We start from the raw sequence: 15,916 nt of genomic DNA, 5'->3' as shown, positions 1-15,916 counted from the left end.
TGCAAAAAGTTTGCTCGGTGCTTAATTTTTTTCAGTGGGAATATGTTTATGACAGATGTGCAAGAGAAGATGAGAGAGTGAGGACAGGGATGTCGGTTTATCCATGGACCCATACAAAATGCTCTTGTTCTTATCTCTCATGAGGACAAACCTTCGGGAGACGTGACTTACGGTGGTTTTGTGTTGAGAACAGTTCCGGTGGGATCTGAATTGATCGTATTAAGATTTGTTTTAGTGAATAGATTTAAGTTAAAATTGGACATTTTGAGTCTCGAATGATACATGTTTTTATTTTTGCTTATTGGGTTTGAATTTTATGCGGACAATTGCTGTGTTGCTTTATAACCTACCCACTCGATTTAGACGTGCGTCGACTTTTATTCACAAGAAGTGCTATAGCCCACGGTCAAAGAAGTCAAGGCTTGAATTCTAACTTCAAAACGGAGGAATATTTATTTGTGAACAACTCGACATGGGGATATTAATATTTATCATCACTTGTTGCCTTGGCTAAGGACATTATGATGGACTAAAACAAGTATTTTTTCTGTCAGATCTGTTGCTGTAACCTACCCCGCCCTGCTTCCCAGGGGCTAACCCTTTCCCCTCTATTCTGTTTTCCTTACTCCTCGCAGAATGGCCCGGTTCGGAGACGACGTCCCCGGCTTGTTGGACTCTGGGGATGGGGGCTCTGATCGCAACAGGACCCGGGAGGGACCGGCTCTGTCTACAGGTGGTGGAGTGTCCCCAGCCTTCAAACAGACCAAGGCGCAGAGAGCCCGCACCATGGCCCTGTACAACCCCATCCCTGTCAGACAGAACTGTTTCACCGTAAATAGATCACTCTTCATTTTCGGAGAGGACAACATTGTTCGGAAGTACGCAAAGAAGGTCATAGAGTGGCCATATCCTTTGTGTTTAAGTGTAAACACACACATTCGACAAAAGTTCTTAACTAATATTGAATTGTCTATCTATTATGTTAACGTTTCTCTTATAATAATGAATACCGTGGACTGTAGAATTCAGCACCGTGGACTGTAGAATTCAGCACCGTGGACTGTAGAATTCAGCACCGTGGACTGTAGAATTCAGCACCATGGACAGCACCAGCAATAGTTGTTAAACTTATCACAATTCCACTCAAAATTAGTCGAATACAAATATTTTACCTATAGTACCATCTTTTTACAAATTAAATTCCAACATGTAACACCTAACAGGTCCACTTCACTGACCACTCACAATCCACTCAAGGTTAAGGCAGACATGTTTTAAGCCATGATAACTTCCCACTGATTAAAATTGCTGTTCAAGATGCTGAACGGTATCCACAGGAGAAGACTTCAGGGTTCTGCTGTGTCACTGATCAAAAGTCCTACAGGTATTGATATCCCCAACGGAACAAAAGGACACGATCAAATGGAAATGCATGTGATGAGTCAGAGTGAAGAGATGTGTCTGGGCAGAGCACAGACAACAGTATAACACTGTCAGTGGCCCCTTCTTTGTGGTGCTACTAACACAGCCCTTGTTAACCTGTTGGGATTCAAGCCTCAGTCTCCTGGTGGTGAATTAGCATGATGGAGCACGACAGGACAGGCTGTCATAGAGGCAGGCAGCAGGATGCAGGATAGGTCTGGCACTGTAATTGACTGCCAGGAATGAACATAAACCATGATGAAGTGTTTGAGACTGAAGTCTTGTTAGTTGACAGTGTTTTACTCAGCTGTAATTCTTATAGCAATACAGCTCTGGGTATAGATCTTTACTATCAGTGGATTTCAGATTCCTTGTAATTCTACCTTTATGTTTGCATTATAGCTGATGGGCTTCTTTACCACCCATCTACCTCTGGTCTGTCCATCATTTTATGGTTAATTCACTGTGTTGAGATAAATTGATTTACCTAAATTGGATCAATATCCAAAGGCACTCTTGAATATCATTTAATGTCACCATTTTCCACTCTTCGAAGGTTATTTACAATGGTTGATTTTACTATGAAAATAATGTAATATGGTCTAAGCATTTTTCAAAATATCATAGAGGATCTGCATCAGATTGTAAGGTGTGTATGATGATCAAAACATGCATGAACAAAATAATGTGTGTTGTCATTGGAAGACTGCTGTAGAGTATGTAAGGCTTAACATGCATGGTTGTCTTTGCCTTTGTCTCTCAGTGGGAGAGCGTGACTCACATGTCAGTCAGTGGAAAGTGAATTACGCCCGTAGTCCTCCATTCTGCTCCATGCAGCCCTTTCTGTCAACAAGATGCAGGTGTTGTTGAGCGTGATGATCACTGGCTGGAGATTTGAGGAATATCACCACATTTCCACATGTCACTGAGGAGAGGCGATGGAGGGATGGGAAGATGGAGGGATGGAAAAATGGAGGGATGGAGGGAATGAGAGATGGAGAGATGGAGGGATGGAAAGCGAAGACGATCACTAATAGCCTGGAAATGACTTGGCAAAACACCAAACCAAATGGATGGCCGTTTCTTAGTGAAAAGAAAGCAACACAATGCCCTTGTGTTGGTCAGCTATTGTTCATCTACAGTACAACAGGTACAGTACAACTGGGACAGTTGTGTTGTTATTGTGCTGCCCAGCTGAATGGCCTTTTGATAGACTATTATAGCAAAATAGACCTTACGCTATCATTTTCATGGGAGTTCATATTTGTGGTCTGATTTCCCATTATTAATTCAACATCAACCCACTGTTTACCCATTGAACATATCAAATGAGCTTGTAGTATGTGGTGAGGGTAGCCAACATGCGGAGGAGTTCAATCCATGTTATTGTGACTGCAAGCATATCGTTGTTTATGCAGTTCCTGGCTGGTTCTCTGCAGTTTGTGGCTCTCTTGCTGTTTTGTTGGGTGGAAATTGCAGAAACTAACCCCAAGGTTAATGTGGCATTGTGTGGGGAGTGTCTCGTATTATCTAATTGACTTTGCCAATTTAATTAACAAACATTACATCTAATGACGTCTGATCAGTCTGCTGAATCATGTGGGATAAAGGGATTAGAACTGTAACTGATTATCTCATTCAGAGTAGTTTCCTATCATGATGTGGCACAGCATAGGCTGATGTTGGTGAGCTTTAGATTCAGCATTTAGAGAGCGCTGGCAAATATCCAACATGAACCTTGTAAGGCATCCTCACTTGTTCACACCCACACACCTGACCCATGAGCACACACACACACACACACACACACACACACACACACACACACACACACACACACACACACACACACACACACACACACACACAATCCGTTCTCTCTGCATGACTTATCAAAAGGTCATGGCTGTGTGCAGAACAACATGCTCCATGGCATAAGCAGTTCTTTATTTTTGAGTGCTCAATTAAAACCAGTGATTGATGAGGGGTTTATTTCCAGGCTTCCGTAACTGGCTTGATGCAGAGCAGCAGGGTTGTGTCAGGGTCGATGTGGAGGCTGGCAGGGACTGGGTGGAGGAGCCAGGTAGGCCTAATGAAACGTGGCCCACTCTGGTGCAGGTGGCCTGGGGAGGACGAGCAGCTGCTCTCCCTGTCTGATACCCGCTGGGAGGCTGCTACAGGAAGTGCCCTGGGGTGTAGATACTCCTTTAATAATTGATCCTGCCCATTGCAGAGGAGGTCTAAGGGGCGTGGAGCTGATGCCACCCTCTGTAGCCACACCCACCTTTAGCGTCACATTCACTGACAGCAGCAAGACTGGCAAATCACAATTGATATGGCATTGGCACATCACTACATTTGCCTTTTCTCTTGATTCCTGTATTCTTGGTTGATCTACAGTCGTGGCCAAAAGTTTTGAGAGTGACACAAATATTAATTTTCACAAAGTCTGCTGCCTCAGTGTCTTTAGATATTTTTTGTCAGATGTTACTATGGAATACTGAAGTATAATTACAAGCATTTCATACGTGTCAAAGGCTTTTATTGACAATTACATGAAGTTGATGCAAACAGTCAATATTTGCAGTGTTGACCCTTCTTTTTCAAGACCTCTGCAATCCGCCCTGGCATGCTGTCAATTAACTTCTGGGCCACATCCTGACTGATGGCAGCCCATTCTTGTATAATCAATGCTTGGAGTTTGTCAGAATTTGTGGGTTTTTGTTTGTCCACCCGCCTCTTGAGGATTGACCATAAATTCTCAATGGGATTAAGGTCTGGGGAGTTTCCTGGCCATGGATCCAAAATATCGATGTTTTGTTCCCCGAGCCACTTAGTTATCACTTTTGCATTATGGCAAGGTGCTCCATCATGCTGGAAAAGGCATTGTTCGTCACCAAACTCTTCCTGGATGGTTGGGAGAAGTTGCTCTCTGAGGATGTGTTGGTACCATTCTTTATTCATGGCTGTATTCTTAGGCAAAATTGTGAGTGAGCCCACTCCCTTGGCCGAGAAGAAACCCCACACATGAATGGTCTCAGGATGCTTTACTGTTGGCATGACACAGGACTGATGGTAGAGCTCACCTTGTCTTCTCCGGACAAGCTTTTTTCCGGATGCCCCAAACAATTGGAAAGGGAATTCATCAGAGAAAATGACTTTACCCCAGTCCTCAGCAGTCCAATCCCTGTACCTTTTGCAGAATATCAATCTGTCCCTGATGTTTTTCCTGGAGAGAAGTGGCTTCTTTGCTGCCCTTCTTGACACCAGGCCATCCTCCAAAAGTCTTCGCCTCACTGTGCGTGCAGATGCACTCGCATCTGCCTGCTGCCATTCCTGAGCAAGCTCTGTACTGGTGGTGCCCCGATCCTGCAGCTGAATCAACTTTAGGAGACGGTCCTGGCGCTTGCTGGACTTTCTTGGGCGCCCTGAAGCCTTCTTCACAACAATTGAACTGCTCTCCTTGAAGTTGTTGATCATCTGATAAATGGTTGATTTAGGTGCAATCTTACTGGCAGCAATATCCTTGCCTGTGAAGCCCTTTTTGTTCAAAGCAATGATGACGGCATGTGTTTCCTTGCAGGTAACCATGGTTGACAGAGGAAGAACAATGATTCTAAGCACCACCCTCCTTTTGAAGCTTCCAGTCTGTTATTCAAACTCAATCAGCATGACAGAGTGATCTCCAGCCTTGTGCTAGTCAACATTCACACCTGTGTTAACGAGAGAATCACTGACATGATGTCAGCTGGTCCTTTTGTGGCAGGGCTGAAATGCAGTGGAAATGTTTTTTGGGGGGATTCAGTTCATTTGCATGACAAAGAGGGACTTTTCATCTGATCACTCTTCATAACATTCTGGAGTATATGCAAATTGCCATCATACAAACTGAGGCAGCAGACTTTGTGAAAATTAATATTTGTGTCATTCTCAAAATTTGGGCCATGACTGTATGTATCAGGTTATTGCAATCATTCAAAATTATATTAGCTAATTTCTTAAGACAGCCTTGCTATTCTAGATCGAATTCTCTCAACAAGTTGCCTTCCATCAATCCAGTAACCTTTACATTCATAAGATAATGGTAATATACTTTCAATCAGAAATGTACTTAAAAGGCCACCTGTTGTGTTTCAATGTCTTTGTTTACTATTATAATCCATCTACAAGCACTGTTTGGCATTTTCTCATGTTTGTTTAAAATCATCCTGTATGTAATGTCTACATCATACACATGTTCCTCTCTCTTCAGTAACCCAGACTCAGTCACAGTGATTGGTTATTTTCCTCCATATGTGTAATAAGGTTTGAATCCAGTCTAAAAACACAGATGCACCCTGTATCACATTCCATCTCCACTGCTATTTTTAACCTGTTTGAGAAGCGTGAGCCAGCGCAAACTTGTCAATATGACTCACACATCTAAAAACACATGGCCCTCATTACAAAGTCCCTTCGTGGATAAATGGCACAGTTTCCTCAGAAGACAGTTCATGAATGATAAAACTGAATTATACATATTGGGATAAAAATCCTTGAGATTTCTCCGCCGTATAGGCTGATTACAAGATGATACTGTAGATACACCTGTTCCTGGAGAAATCACACTTCTCTCATTGGATGATATAAAAACACATGGCTTTGTATATGTATTTAATATATTGTGTAAATGACTAAGGCAGGTTTTGATTGTCAGGAGGGTGGTTGCAACATGTGGGCAGTCGCAATAGCTCTGACTGACGCCCATTAAATGTGAGCGCTGACTTTTGGCCGAGAGGAGCCTGTTGCCGTGGATACCTCTCTCTCTCTCTCTATCTCTCTCTTCTCTCCTCCCCTCTCTCTCTCTGAGTGCAGTGTCAGTGCTCTTGTGTTTGAGGGGATGGAGGTAGGGTGTGGTTGTGGAGGAGGGCCCATGACAGAGAGAATCATGGGAGTTTGGGTCCCATTTTGTGAGACAGTAACATCTACAGTTTTCTATAAGTCCTGGCTGAATATAGTTTGTTCAGTGCTCCCATTAGAGCAGGCCAGGAAGTAATTAAACCCAGCAGAATGGTAAAAGTGTGACGGTATGGGAGCTTCTGTTTATTTAGTTCTTCAATGCTCTGACGATGAGGGGCGTCCCTGTGTGACCCTCCAGGCAGCAGCTCCAGCTGCCAGCTCTGTTTGCATTGATCTCTTTCTCTTCCTCCCTCTCTCCTTCTCTCCCCCTCTCTCTCCACTGAGGAGATTTAGGCTCCCTCATTCTCTACCTCTTTTTTCCACACAGCCAAAATAAATCCAGTGCCCACGCACAAAATTTGAGAAATACACAACCTTGGTTTCATCCCTGTGCTCCATTTAAACCTCCAACCACCAGGGGTCCCTTGGTACAAGTTGTAAGCTTGTAATAAAGTGCCCTTATTTGTAGGATCAGACTCCTGATCTTCCCACACATCCCCAGTGTGCCTGTACTTGCCTCTCCTCCAGCTCTCCTACAGCTTTCAGGGTTATGGCCTGTCTCCTGCTACTGTCCCCAGCTATTGTGTACAGCAGTCTCCTGCCCCTCTCCATGGCTGGCTGGCTGGTTGGACAGCCTCAGGGCATTGTGAGGAGCTGACAGCCAGGGCCTCTGTGTGCCAGCAAGCTGTATAGAGGAGAGGAGGAGGCAGCAGCAGCAGCAGGCTAGATTCACACTGGCGTGCCTGCCAATGGAGAAGTCAGAAGAATAGATGCATTCTGACATTCAATCAATGAGAGGGATTGTCATCAGATGTCTTAGGAGGGTGGTGTTTTAGATAGGGCTGATGATACTGTCATCCTTGTCATTCTGTATGGGGATTATTAGGCCTCAGCACTCTATGATATATCTCTCTCATGGTGGGACAGAAATACTGCATTATGTTTTTGAATATCACAGGTTACTGTATTTGGAAAACTGTGACTTTCAAATTAGATAGAATAACAGGGTTTATGTGAGGTATATTGTGACAAAGGATTCTTCCTTAACTTGTTGCTTCACTCCGTTTGAGTACATGATCTTAGCCACCATCATCGCCAACTGTATCGTACTGGCTTTGGAGCAGCATCTGCCTGGAGAGGACAAGACTCCCATGTCCAAGAGACTGGTGAGTCAACCTTCTACTAATGCACTGTGTCTTTAGTCATTATCAGTGGGATTCTTTAACCTTACAGAGTCTTATTTAAAAAACACTAATTACCTCCCAATTTCTTCTTCATGAAGCTTGATATTTATTTAAAACCTGAAATGTTCTCCAAAGATTAAGTGGATAGTTGCAGCAAAAGGAGAACACAAAATCTTGTTTTATTTCTTTCATTGTTAGCTTAGAAATTAGTATTTTGTGGAAGGCATGTCCCATTTTTCTGAGTTACTGTGTGGTGTTGCTGCATTGTTTATTCATGAATTCTGAATTCAATATACCCATTAAACCAGGTCCAAACTGAGCTGTATCCTTTCAGTTCTCTACTGTCTATGAATGCCCAACACAGAAGAGTACAAATAACTGTGTACTACTGTGACATTTATTATGAACCTGGTAGTTTGGGTCCTGGATGGTGATTTGCTGAAATAGCTTTTCAGGCGTGTGTATATTTGACAATATGTCATTGGTATGATGCAAAAATACTTGTTTACTGTTTTATTTATGTTGGTAACCAGTTGATAATAGCTATAAGGCACCTCTGGGGTTTGTGGTATATGGCCAATATACCACAACCCCTTGGGCCTTATTGCATATGGGTGTTTTGGCAAGTCACAGTTATCACCTCTAGCTTGTTAGTAGCTCGTTAGTTTTACAGTTGTGTTTTACAGTTGTGTTTTACAGTTTCCTCCAGTAGAGTGAGAAACTATCTGGATTAATTAGTTCTCATTCTATAGCTATTAGAGCCACCTCTATATTATCATGCTAAGTGCATCTGAGCGCATGAGAGTGCTTACCTACCCGCTGAGAGAAAAGTGTAATTAATACTTTCCTGAGCATGTGTAAGGGTTAGAGAGAAGCTCTTGGAAAGGGCAAAACAGCAATGATTAGAAAATGATTGTTTGTTATGTAGTACCTATATTCAATACGGTCATAGTATGTGCATCTCCTTTTCCACAGATTTCTTTTTTTTTTCTAAAGTGTGAAAGTGTTTTTTCTAAATTGTGATTAATGTGTTCACACACACAATACTATTATTGTATAAGCCTCTGTTCTGTGACCTTTCATATTAACATGACCATTTTGTGCTGTATTTGTCTGATGTGTCCGTTTTTAATTCACAGGAAAAGACAGAGCCTTACTTCATTGGGATGTTCTGCTTTGAAGCTGGGATTAAGGTTGTGGCATTGGGATTTGTATTCCATAAAGGCTCCTACTTAAGGAACGGCTGGAACGTCATGGACTTCATCGTGGTTCTGAGTGGGTGAGTGGCCTGGCTGTCTCAGTGAGCTGAAACACTACAGGACTGTTAACTACTACTGCTGTATTACATTTTCCTGTTTTGACACCCTGTTTATGGCTGCTTCCTCAAATAAGACAGTTGTTTTGCACTTGCACTAGCCTAGTTCCTAAAATAGATTTTTTTAAATGTTTTTTATTGAATGTTTGTCAATGTTACTGGTGTGTTTAATCGACTATTTTATATGTATTAGACTTTATCAGATGGATGGTTATCTGTTGTTAATTTCCTGGAAGGAGTTGAATACATTTCTGAGGCAAATATCGTGGCACATCTTCCCAGTTCTGATGCCAAGCACAAAAACACTGTCCATGGAATAATCCGATTTTACGGAGGCATAGCTTTAGGGCTCTTGGTGTCGTCCACTAAAATAACACACAAGATTGCAGTTTACCTTTTACAAACAATGAAAGGAATGAACTGTCTCGACTTCTGGAGCAAAGTATTGCAGTGGTCAATGAAAAGGTTACTGCAGGTTATTTGCAGAGTGGCCTTTGATTTACAATACAATCCCTAAAAGGGGTAAGGGATTCTCTTGAAAGGCTGAGGTATGGAGGACAAAGACAGTTTATGTTCGTAACAGCACTGCCTGTTAAAAACAGCGGGGCCAACGCTGGTTCACTTCTGCTCCAAATCAAATAGAAATACATACATATTAAATATGAATCCATTCCAAAGTGCAAAAGTACAAAGTGTGGCAAGGTTCTTACAGAATTGTACATGTTTCTCTGCGTTTCCTTATTAATGAGTGCAGGCTCACAGTGCTGAATGAGGCCCAGCCGTCTGCTGAAAGGAGGAGAGGAAAAGGAGGAGAGGAGAGAGGGATGAGGTGGTGAGAGATGGGTGTCAGACTGGGCCTGTGGAGCTAATTTTGGCATATTAAACAAAAGGCTTGTAACTCAGAATGAATTTGTAGCACACTATAGGTCCAATGAATAAGTCTTATGAGTTATTTTCAGAATGACCAGAGCATATAACCAGCACTCTATTATGGTCAGTAAAAATGTAAATTGCCTCTAATGTTGGAGCGTATGTACAGTACTAGAATCAAAAGAATCAAAGTATGTATTGTAACAGTGAGCAGAGCCCGTCTGCTACTGCCTAATATGACAGGCTTGTGCTATAACACATTCCACATATGGCTAAAATCACACTCTTAACATGAAATGTTCCTTGCCTCCTTCCCTCTGTGCCCCATTGGAAGATCCAGCAGACCAACGTTAGTAGAACACCAGAATACAGGTCCCAGCCGGCTCTCGGGAGAGAACTTCCCTGCCATAGTCAATGTAGTCTGGAGCCTCCCGCGGTCATTTTTTAAAATAGGCCTCCTCGCCACTGGAAAGAGATCCCCTGAGCCAGACTGGTGCTCTGTGGTCATTTGAACCGGTCATGGGCTTTAAGGTATTAAACATAACAGTGTTGTGTTTGGCCTACAGCAGGATTCAGAGTAATCACTCAGCGGGAAACTGGATCTTTCTGATGAGGCTTGAAATAAGCTCTCTGGCTTCGAAGATCAGTGAAATACGCTTTTATGATTTTCTCATGTCCACGGGGTAGAGAGTAACAGTGTTATAGTTATCAGATGTTAGGTGGCTCATTTCTGTGATGCCATTTCCTTAAAGCTCTGATAATGTCTCCTCAACCACACTGCCCTTTACCCCCTCCTCACCCCTCCTCCACTCACCCCTCCTCTCTGGCTGTGTGTTGTGATGTGTTTGGAGATGGTTGTGAGTGGAGATGTTAGCCTTGTCGGATAATCCCAGCCAGGTGAGAGGGGGGTGGTCTGGCTATCGCTATTCTCTCTTCTGCATCAATCACCGCACCACAGCCCAAATTAAAGATTTAATTAAAACACAGCAAGAAGCAGATCATTCAAATTGATTGGTTTACTCCGGTTCACTTTCTCTGTAGACTCCATCTCATCTGGCCTCATTTCCCCCTTAAATGACCTGTCGTGTCTAACCTTTGAGATACACGATTAATACTCTACTCAGACATTTGTCTTCTCACACTGCATATATTGATAGTCTTACATCTTCCTTTTCAGGTTTTACTGTACATTACATTATTTTCAGGGATACAGTTGAAGTCGGAAGTTTACATGCACCTCAGCCAAATACATTTAAACTCAGTTTTTCACAATTCCTGACATTTAATCCTAGTAAACATTCCCTGTCTTAGGTCAGTTAGGATTACTACTTTATTTTAAGAATGTGAAATGTCAGAATAATAGTAGAGAGAATTATTTATTTCAGCTTTTATTTCTTTCATCACATCCCCAGTGGGTCAGAAGTTTACATACACTCAATTAGTATTTGGTAGCATTGCCTTTAAATTGTTTAACTTGGGTCAAATGTTTTGGGTAGCCTTCCACAAGCTTCCCACAATCAGTTGGGTGAATTTTGGCCCATTCCTCCTGACAGAGCTGGTGTAACTGAGTCAGGTTTGTAGGCCTCCTTGCTCGCACACGCTTTTTCAGTTCTGCCCACAAATTTTCTATGGGATTGAGGTCAGGGCTTTGTGATGGCCACTCCAATACCTTGATTTTGTTGTCCTTAAGCCATTTTGCCACAACTTTGAAAGTATGCTTGGGGTCATTGTCAATTTGGATGACCCATTTGCGACCAAGCTTTTCCTTCCTCATGATGCCATCTATTTTGTGAAGTGCACCAGTCCCTCCTGCAGCAAAGCACCCTCACAACATGATGTTGCTACCCCCGTGCTTCACGGTTGAGATGGTGTTCTTCGGCTTGCAAGCCTTCCCCTTTTTCCTCCAAACATAACGATGGTCATTATGGCCAAACAGTTCTATTTTTGTTTCATCAGACCAGAGGACATTTCTCCAAAAAGTACGATCTTTGTCCCCATGTGCAGTTGCAAACCGTAGTCTGTCTTTTTTATGGCGGGTTTGGAGCAGTGGCTTCTTCCTTGCTGAGCGGCCTTTCAGGTTATGTCGATATAGGACTCGTTTTACTGTGGATACTTTTGTACCTGTTTCCTCCAGCATCTTCACAAGGTCCTCTGCTGTTGTTCTGGGATTGATTTGCACTTTTTGCACCAAAGTACGTTCATCTCTAGGAGACAGAGCGCGTCTCCTTCCTGAGCGGTATGATGGCTGCGTGGTCCCATGGTGTTTATACTTGCGTACTATTGTTTGTACAGATGAATGTGGTACCTTCAGGCATTTGGAAATTGCTCCCAAGGATGAACCAGACTTGTTGAGGTCTACATTTTTTTCTGAAGTCTTGGCTGATTTCTTTTGATTTTCCCATGATGTCAAGCAAAGAGGCACTGAGTTTGAAGGTAGGCCTTGAAATACATCCACAGGTACACCTTCAATTGACTCAAATGATGTCAATTAGCCTATTAGAAGCTTCTATAGCCATGACATCATTTTCTGGAATTTTCCAAGCTGTTTAAAGGCACAGTCAACTTAGTGTATGTAAACTTCTGACCCACTGGAATTGTGATACAGTGAATTATAAGTGAAATAATCTGTCTGTAAACAATTGTTGGAAAAATGACTTGTGTCATGCACAAAGTAGATATCCTAACCGACTTGCCAAAACTATAGTTTGTTAACAAGAAATATGTGGAGTGGTTGAAAAACGAGTTTTAATGACTCCAACCTAAGTGTATGTAAACTTCCTTCTTCAACTGTATGTGCCGGACGAGTGCATTCCAGTCTCTTGATATTTGATAGACCAAAATCTTGTACTTTTAATGTCAGACAATAGTAATATAAATTGAATATAAAATTCATATAGTGTGGGGAGAGCAGTCTGCTTATCAGATCATTTAGCCAAATTCCTCAAGTTGCTTGGCTTACCAGGCATACAGTATGTATTGTTAGTAGTTTCTTACCTCACCTGTCAGTGACTGGCTCTTGTCAACTGATCTCAGCTTCCAGATGTGACATTCTTGCGTTTCTTTTCATTTTATTACTCTTGGTGAACCCTTTCCACTTTCCAGCACTGACCACTAGACAGGTTGACATCTGTGTCATATTTTATCCACTTTGAATGTACAGAGAGAATTGAATGATTCATGGACCTGGATGGTAGAAGACATCTGCTTTCTGACTGATAGTAAATCTGGGCACATATCAGCTTCCAGTCAAGCATGACATCAGTCAAGGAAGACATCAGGTCTGGCAGTCTGTTATCACTGATACAGCATGATCGGTATATTTCACATGAAATGGTCCACAGCATGTATACAGTATGCCCCGATCTCATCTTGTAAACATCCCCCTCTGTGGGGGACTTCATGTAGTCTGGAGGTAATTTGCTCGTAGGTTTCATTGGATTCATTTTGAGTATAATGAAGTGAGGTTGAGATGTTTTTTTCTTTATTATTGTTCTGTCCACGGCAACCGTAATGTAATGCAATGAATTTCGCTCCCGCTGTTGTTCTCTCTCACAGACAATCATACTCACAATTCCGGCAGGGGTTTGCAACCTTGTTAAGAAATGAGTGAAGATTATGAGATTTGGTGGTAATTGGGGAGGAGTCATCAGTATCCATTCGTTATTAATTAAAAGATGTGCAGACAGCGGTCAGAGGGAAAAGGAACGGTCTAAGGACTCAACATTTTATTTCTCTGCAACTTAAAGGAGTTTACGGTATTGCTATTCTCTGCTGTAGCCTACATTTATTTCACTATAAGTTAAGTGAAAGAGAAAGGGATTTTGTGTGTTCACTTGTGTTCACATGCATATGTGAGAGATATCTCCAACTGTACTCAAATGTCTTCCCACTGGGCACACCACGTCATTTCAACGTGGAAATATGGGTCATTTTTGGTTGAGATGTTGGTCAATGGGATTTCAACCTTTATTCACCCACTCAACAAAACAGCCAGAAGTGTATTGAATTCCCAAAATGTTAGCACTGCACTTTCAACCATTTAAAAGCACAACAAAGTTTAAATGAGAATACAATGTCAGATATTTTGTATTTATACAACAACTTATCACTGTGTTATCACTGTGCTTCATCTAATTGCACAACTAAATGACCTGGATTGTAGTTGAGATTACATTAAAAGTACATAGTGCAAGTGATCAAGGCTGTTCGAGATACTGCACAGATATTTATATTGTGAAGATCTCCACAGACCTGCAACCTTTGCATGCTATCTTGAACATGTACGCTTTCTCTGCTTCCATAAGAAGTTGCAGTAACCTCCATGTGGCCATGGATGAGATACACATTTTAAGGTTGACTAAAAACTGTTACATTAGATTGTAAGATAGCCTTAACGTTAGGCTATTTACTGTATTACTAAAGTCATGTTGAATAATGTTCATGTTGACAATGCTACCAAATATCAACATTTAGAGGTGTATCTAATGCTTGGATTGTTTCATCTGAGCCACTGGCTTAATCCTATTCTTGAACTTTATTGTTGGTTTAGTTAAGACTAATAAGTTAATAGGCTATTTACTGTATCGCAAAAGTGATATTGAATTGTGTTTGGTTGTCAATGCAAACAAATATCGACATGTGAAGGAGATATACACTACTGGTCAAAAGTTTTAGAACACCTACTCATTCAAGGGTTTCTCTTTATTTTTTATATTTTCTACATAATAGAATAATACTGAAGACATCAAACTATGAAATAACACATATGGAATCATGTATTAACCAACAAAGTGTTAAACAAATCAAAATATATTTTGTATATGAGATTCTTCACATAGCCACCCTTTGCCTTGATGACAGCTTTGCACACTCTTGGCATTCTCTCAACCAGTTTCACCTGGAATGCTTTTCCAACAGTCTTGAAGGAGTTCCGACATATGCTGAGCACTTGTTGGCTGCTTTTCCTTCACACTGCCGTCCAACTCATCCTAAACCATCTCAATTTGGTTGAGGTCGGGGGATTGTGGAGACCAGGTCATCTGATGCAGCACTCCATCACTCTCCTTCTTGGTAAAATAGCCTTTACACAGCCTGGTGGTGTGTTGGGTCATTGTCCTGTTGAAAAACAAATGATAGGGCCAAACCAGATGGCATGGCGTATCGCTGCAGAATGCTGTGGTAGCCATGCTGGTTAAGTGTGCCTTAAATTCTAAACAAGTCACAGACAGTGTCACCATGCGGAGATCATCCGTTCACCCACACCACGTCTCACCAAGACACAGCAGTTGGAACCAAAAATCTCCAATTTGGACTCCAGACCAAAGGACAAATTTCCACTGGTCTAATGTCCATTGCTCGTGTTTCTTGGCCCAAGCCAGTCTCTTATTATTATTAGTGTCCTTTAGTAGTGGTTTCTTTGCAGCAATTCGACCATGAAGACATGTTTCTCCTCTGAACAGTTGATGTTGAGATGTGTCTGTTACTTGAACTCTGTGAAGCATTTATTTGGGCTGCAATTTCTGAGGCTGGTAACTCTAATGAACTTATCCTCTGGAGCAGAGATAACTCTGGGTTTTCCATTCCTGTGGTGGTCCTCATGAGAGCCAGTGTCATAGTGCTTGGTGGTTTTTGCAACTGCACTTGAAGAAACTTTCAAAGTTCTTCACTTTAACCGTGTTGACTGACCTTCATGTCTTAAAGTAATGATGGACTGTCATTTCTCTTTGCTTATTGAGCTGTTCTTGCCATAATATGGACTTGGTCTTGTACCAAATAGGGTTATGTTCTGTAACACCCCCCCCCCCCCATACCTTGTCACAACACAACTGATTGGCTCAAATGCATTAAGAAGGCACACCTGTTAATTTAAATGCATTCCATGTGACTACTTCATGAAGCTGGTTGAGAGAATGCCGAGAGTGTGCAAACCTGTCATCAAGGCAAAGGGTGGCTATTTGAAGAATCTCAAATATAAAATATTTTGATTTGTTTGACACTTTTTTAGTTACTACATGATTCCATGTGTGTTATTTCATAGTTGATGATGATGTCGTCACTATTATTCTACAATGTAGAAAACAGTGAAAATAAAGAAAACCCCTTGAATGAATAGGTGTTCTAAAACTTTGGACCAGTAGTGTATATTTTGTGCCAATGACATAATCTGACTTTGTCTACAAATTAATAA

At 41.8% G+C, this 15,916-nt stretch overlaps 1 protein-coding gene across 8 annotated transcripts in view; it reads left to right on the top strand.

The window, feature by feature from the left end:
* Window positions 1-15,916, top strand: part of cacna1ea (calcium channel, voltage-dependent, R type, alpha 1E subunit a) — a 167,107-nt gene that overhangs the window by 43,909 nt on the left and 107,282 nt on the right. For all 8 annotated transcript variants that reach the window (XM_029707299.1, XM_029707296.1, XM_029707298.1 and 5 more), the window contains exons 2-4: window positions 636-905; window positions 7,421-7,526; window positions 8,684-8,823. In XM_029707299.1, coding sequence (XP_029563159.1) covers window positions 636-905; window positions 7,421-7,526; window positions 8,684-8,823 — 516 coding nt within the window. The remainder of the gene's footprint in view (window positions 1-635; window positions 906-7,420; window positions 7,527-8,683; window positions 8,824-15,916) is intronic.

This window comes from Salmo trutta, chromosome 22, assembly GCF_901001165.1.
Source record: "Salmo trutta chromosome 22, fSalTru1.1, whole genome shotgun sequence".
In the NCBI taxonomy this organism is placed as follows: Eukaryota; Metazoa; Chordata; class Actinopteri; order Salmoniformes; family Salmonidae; genus Salmo; species Salmo trutta.
Note: the sequence above shows the minus strand (reverse complement) of the source record. Positions and strands in the feature narration are given on the sequence as shown.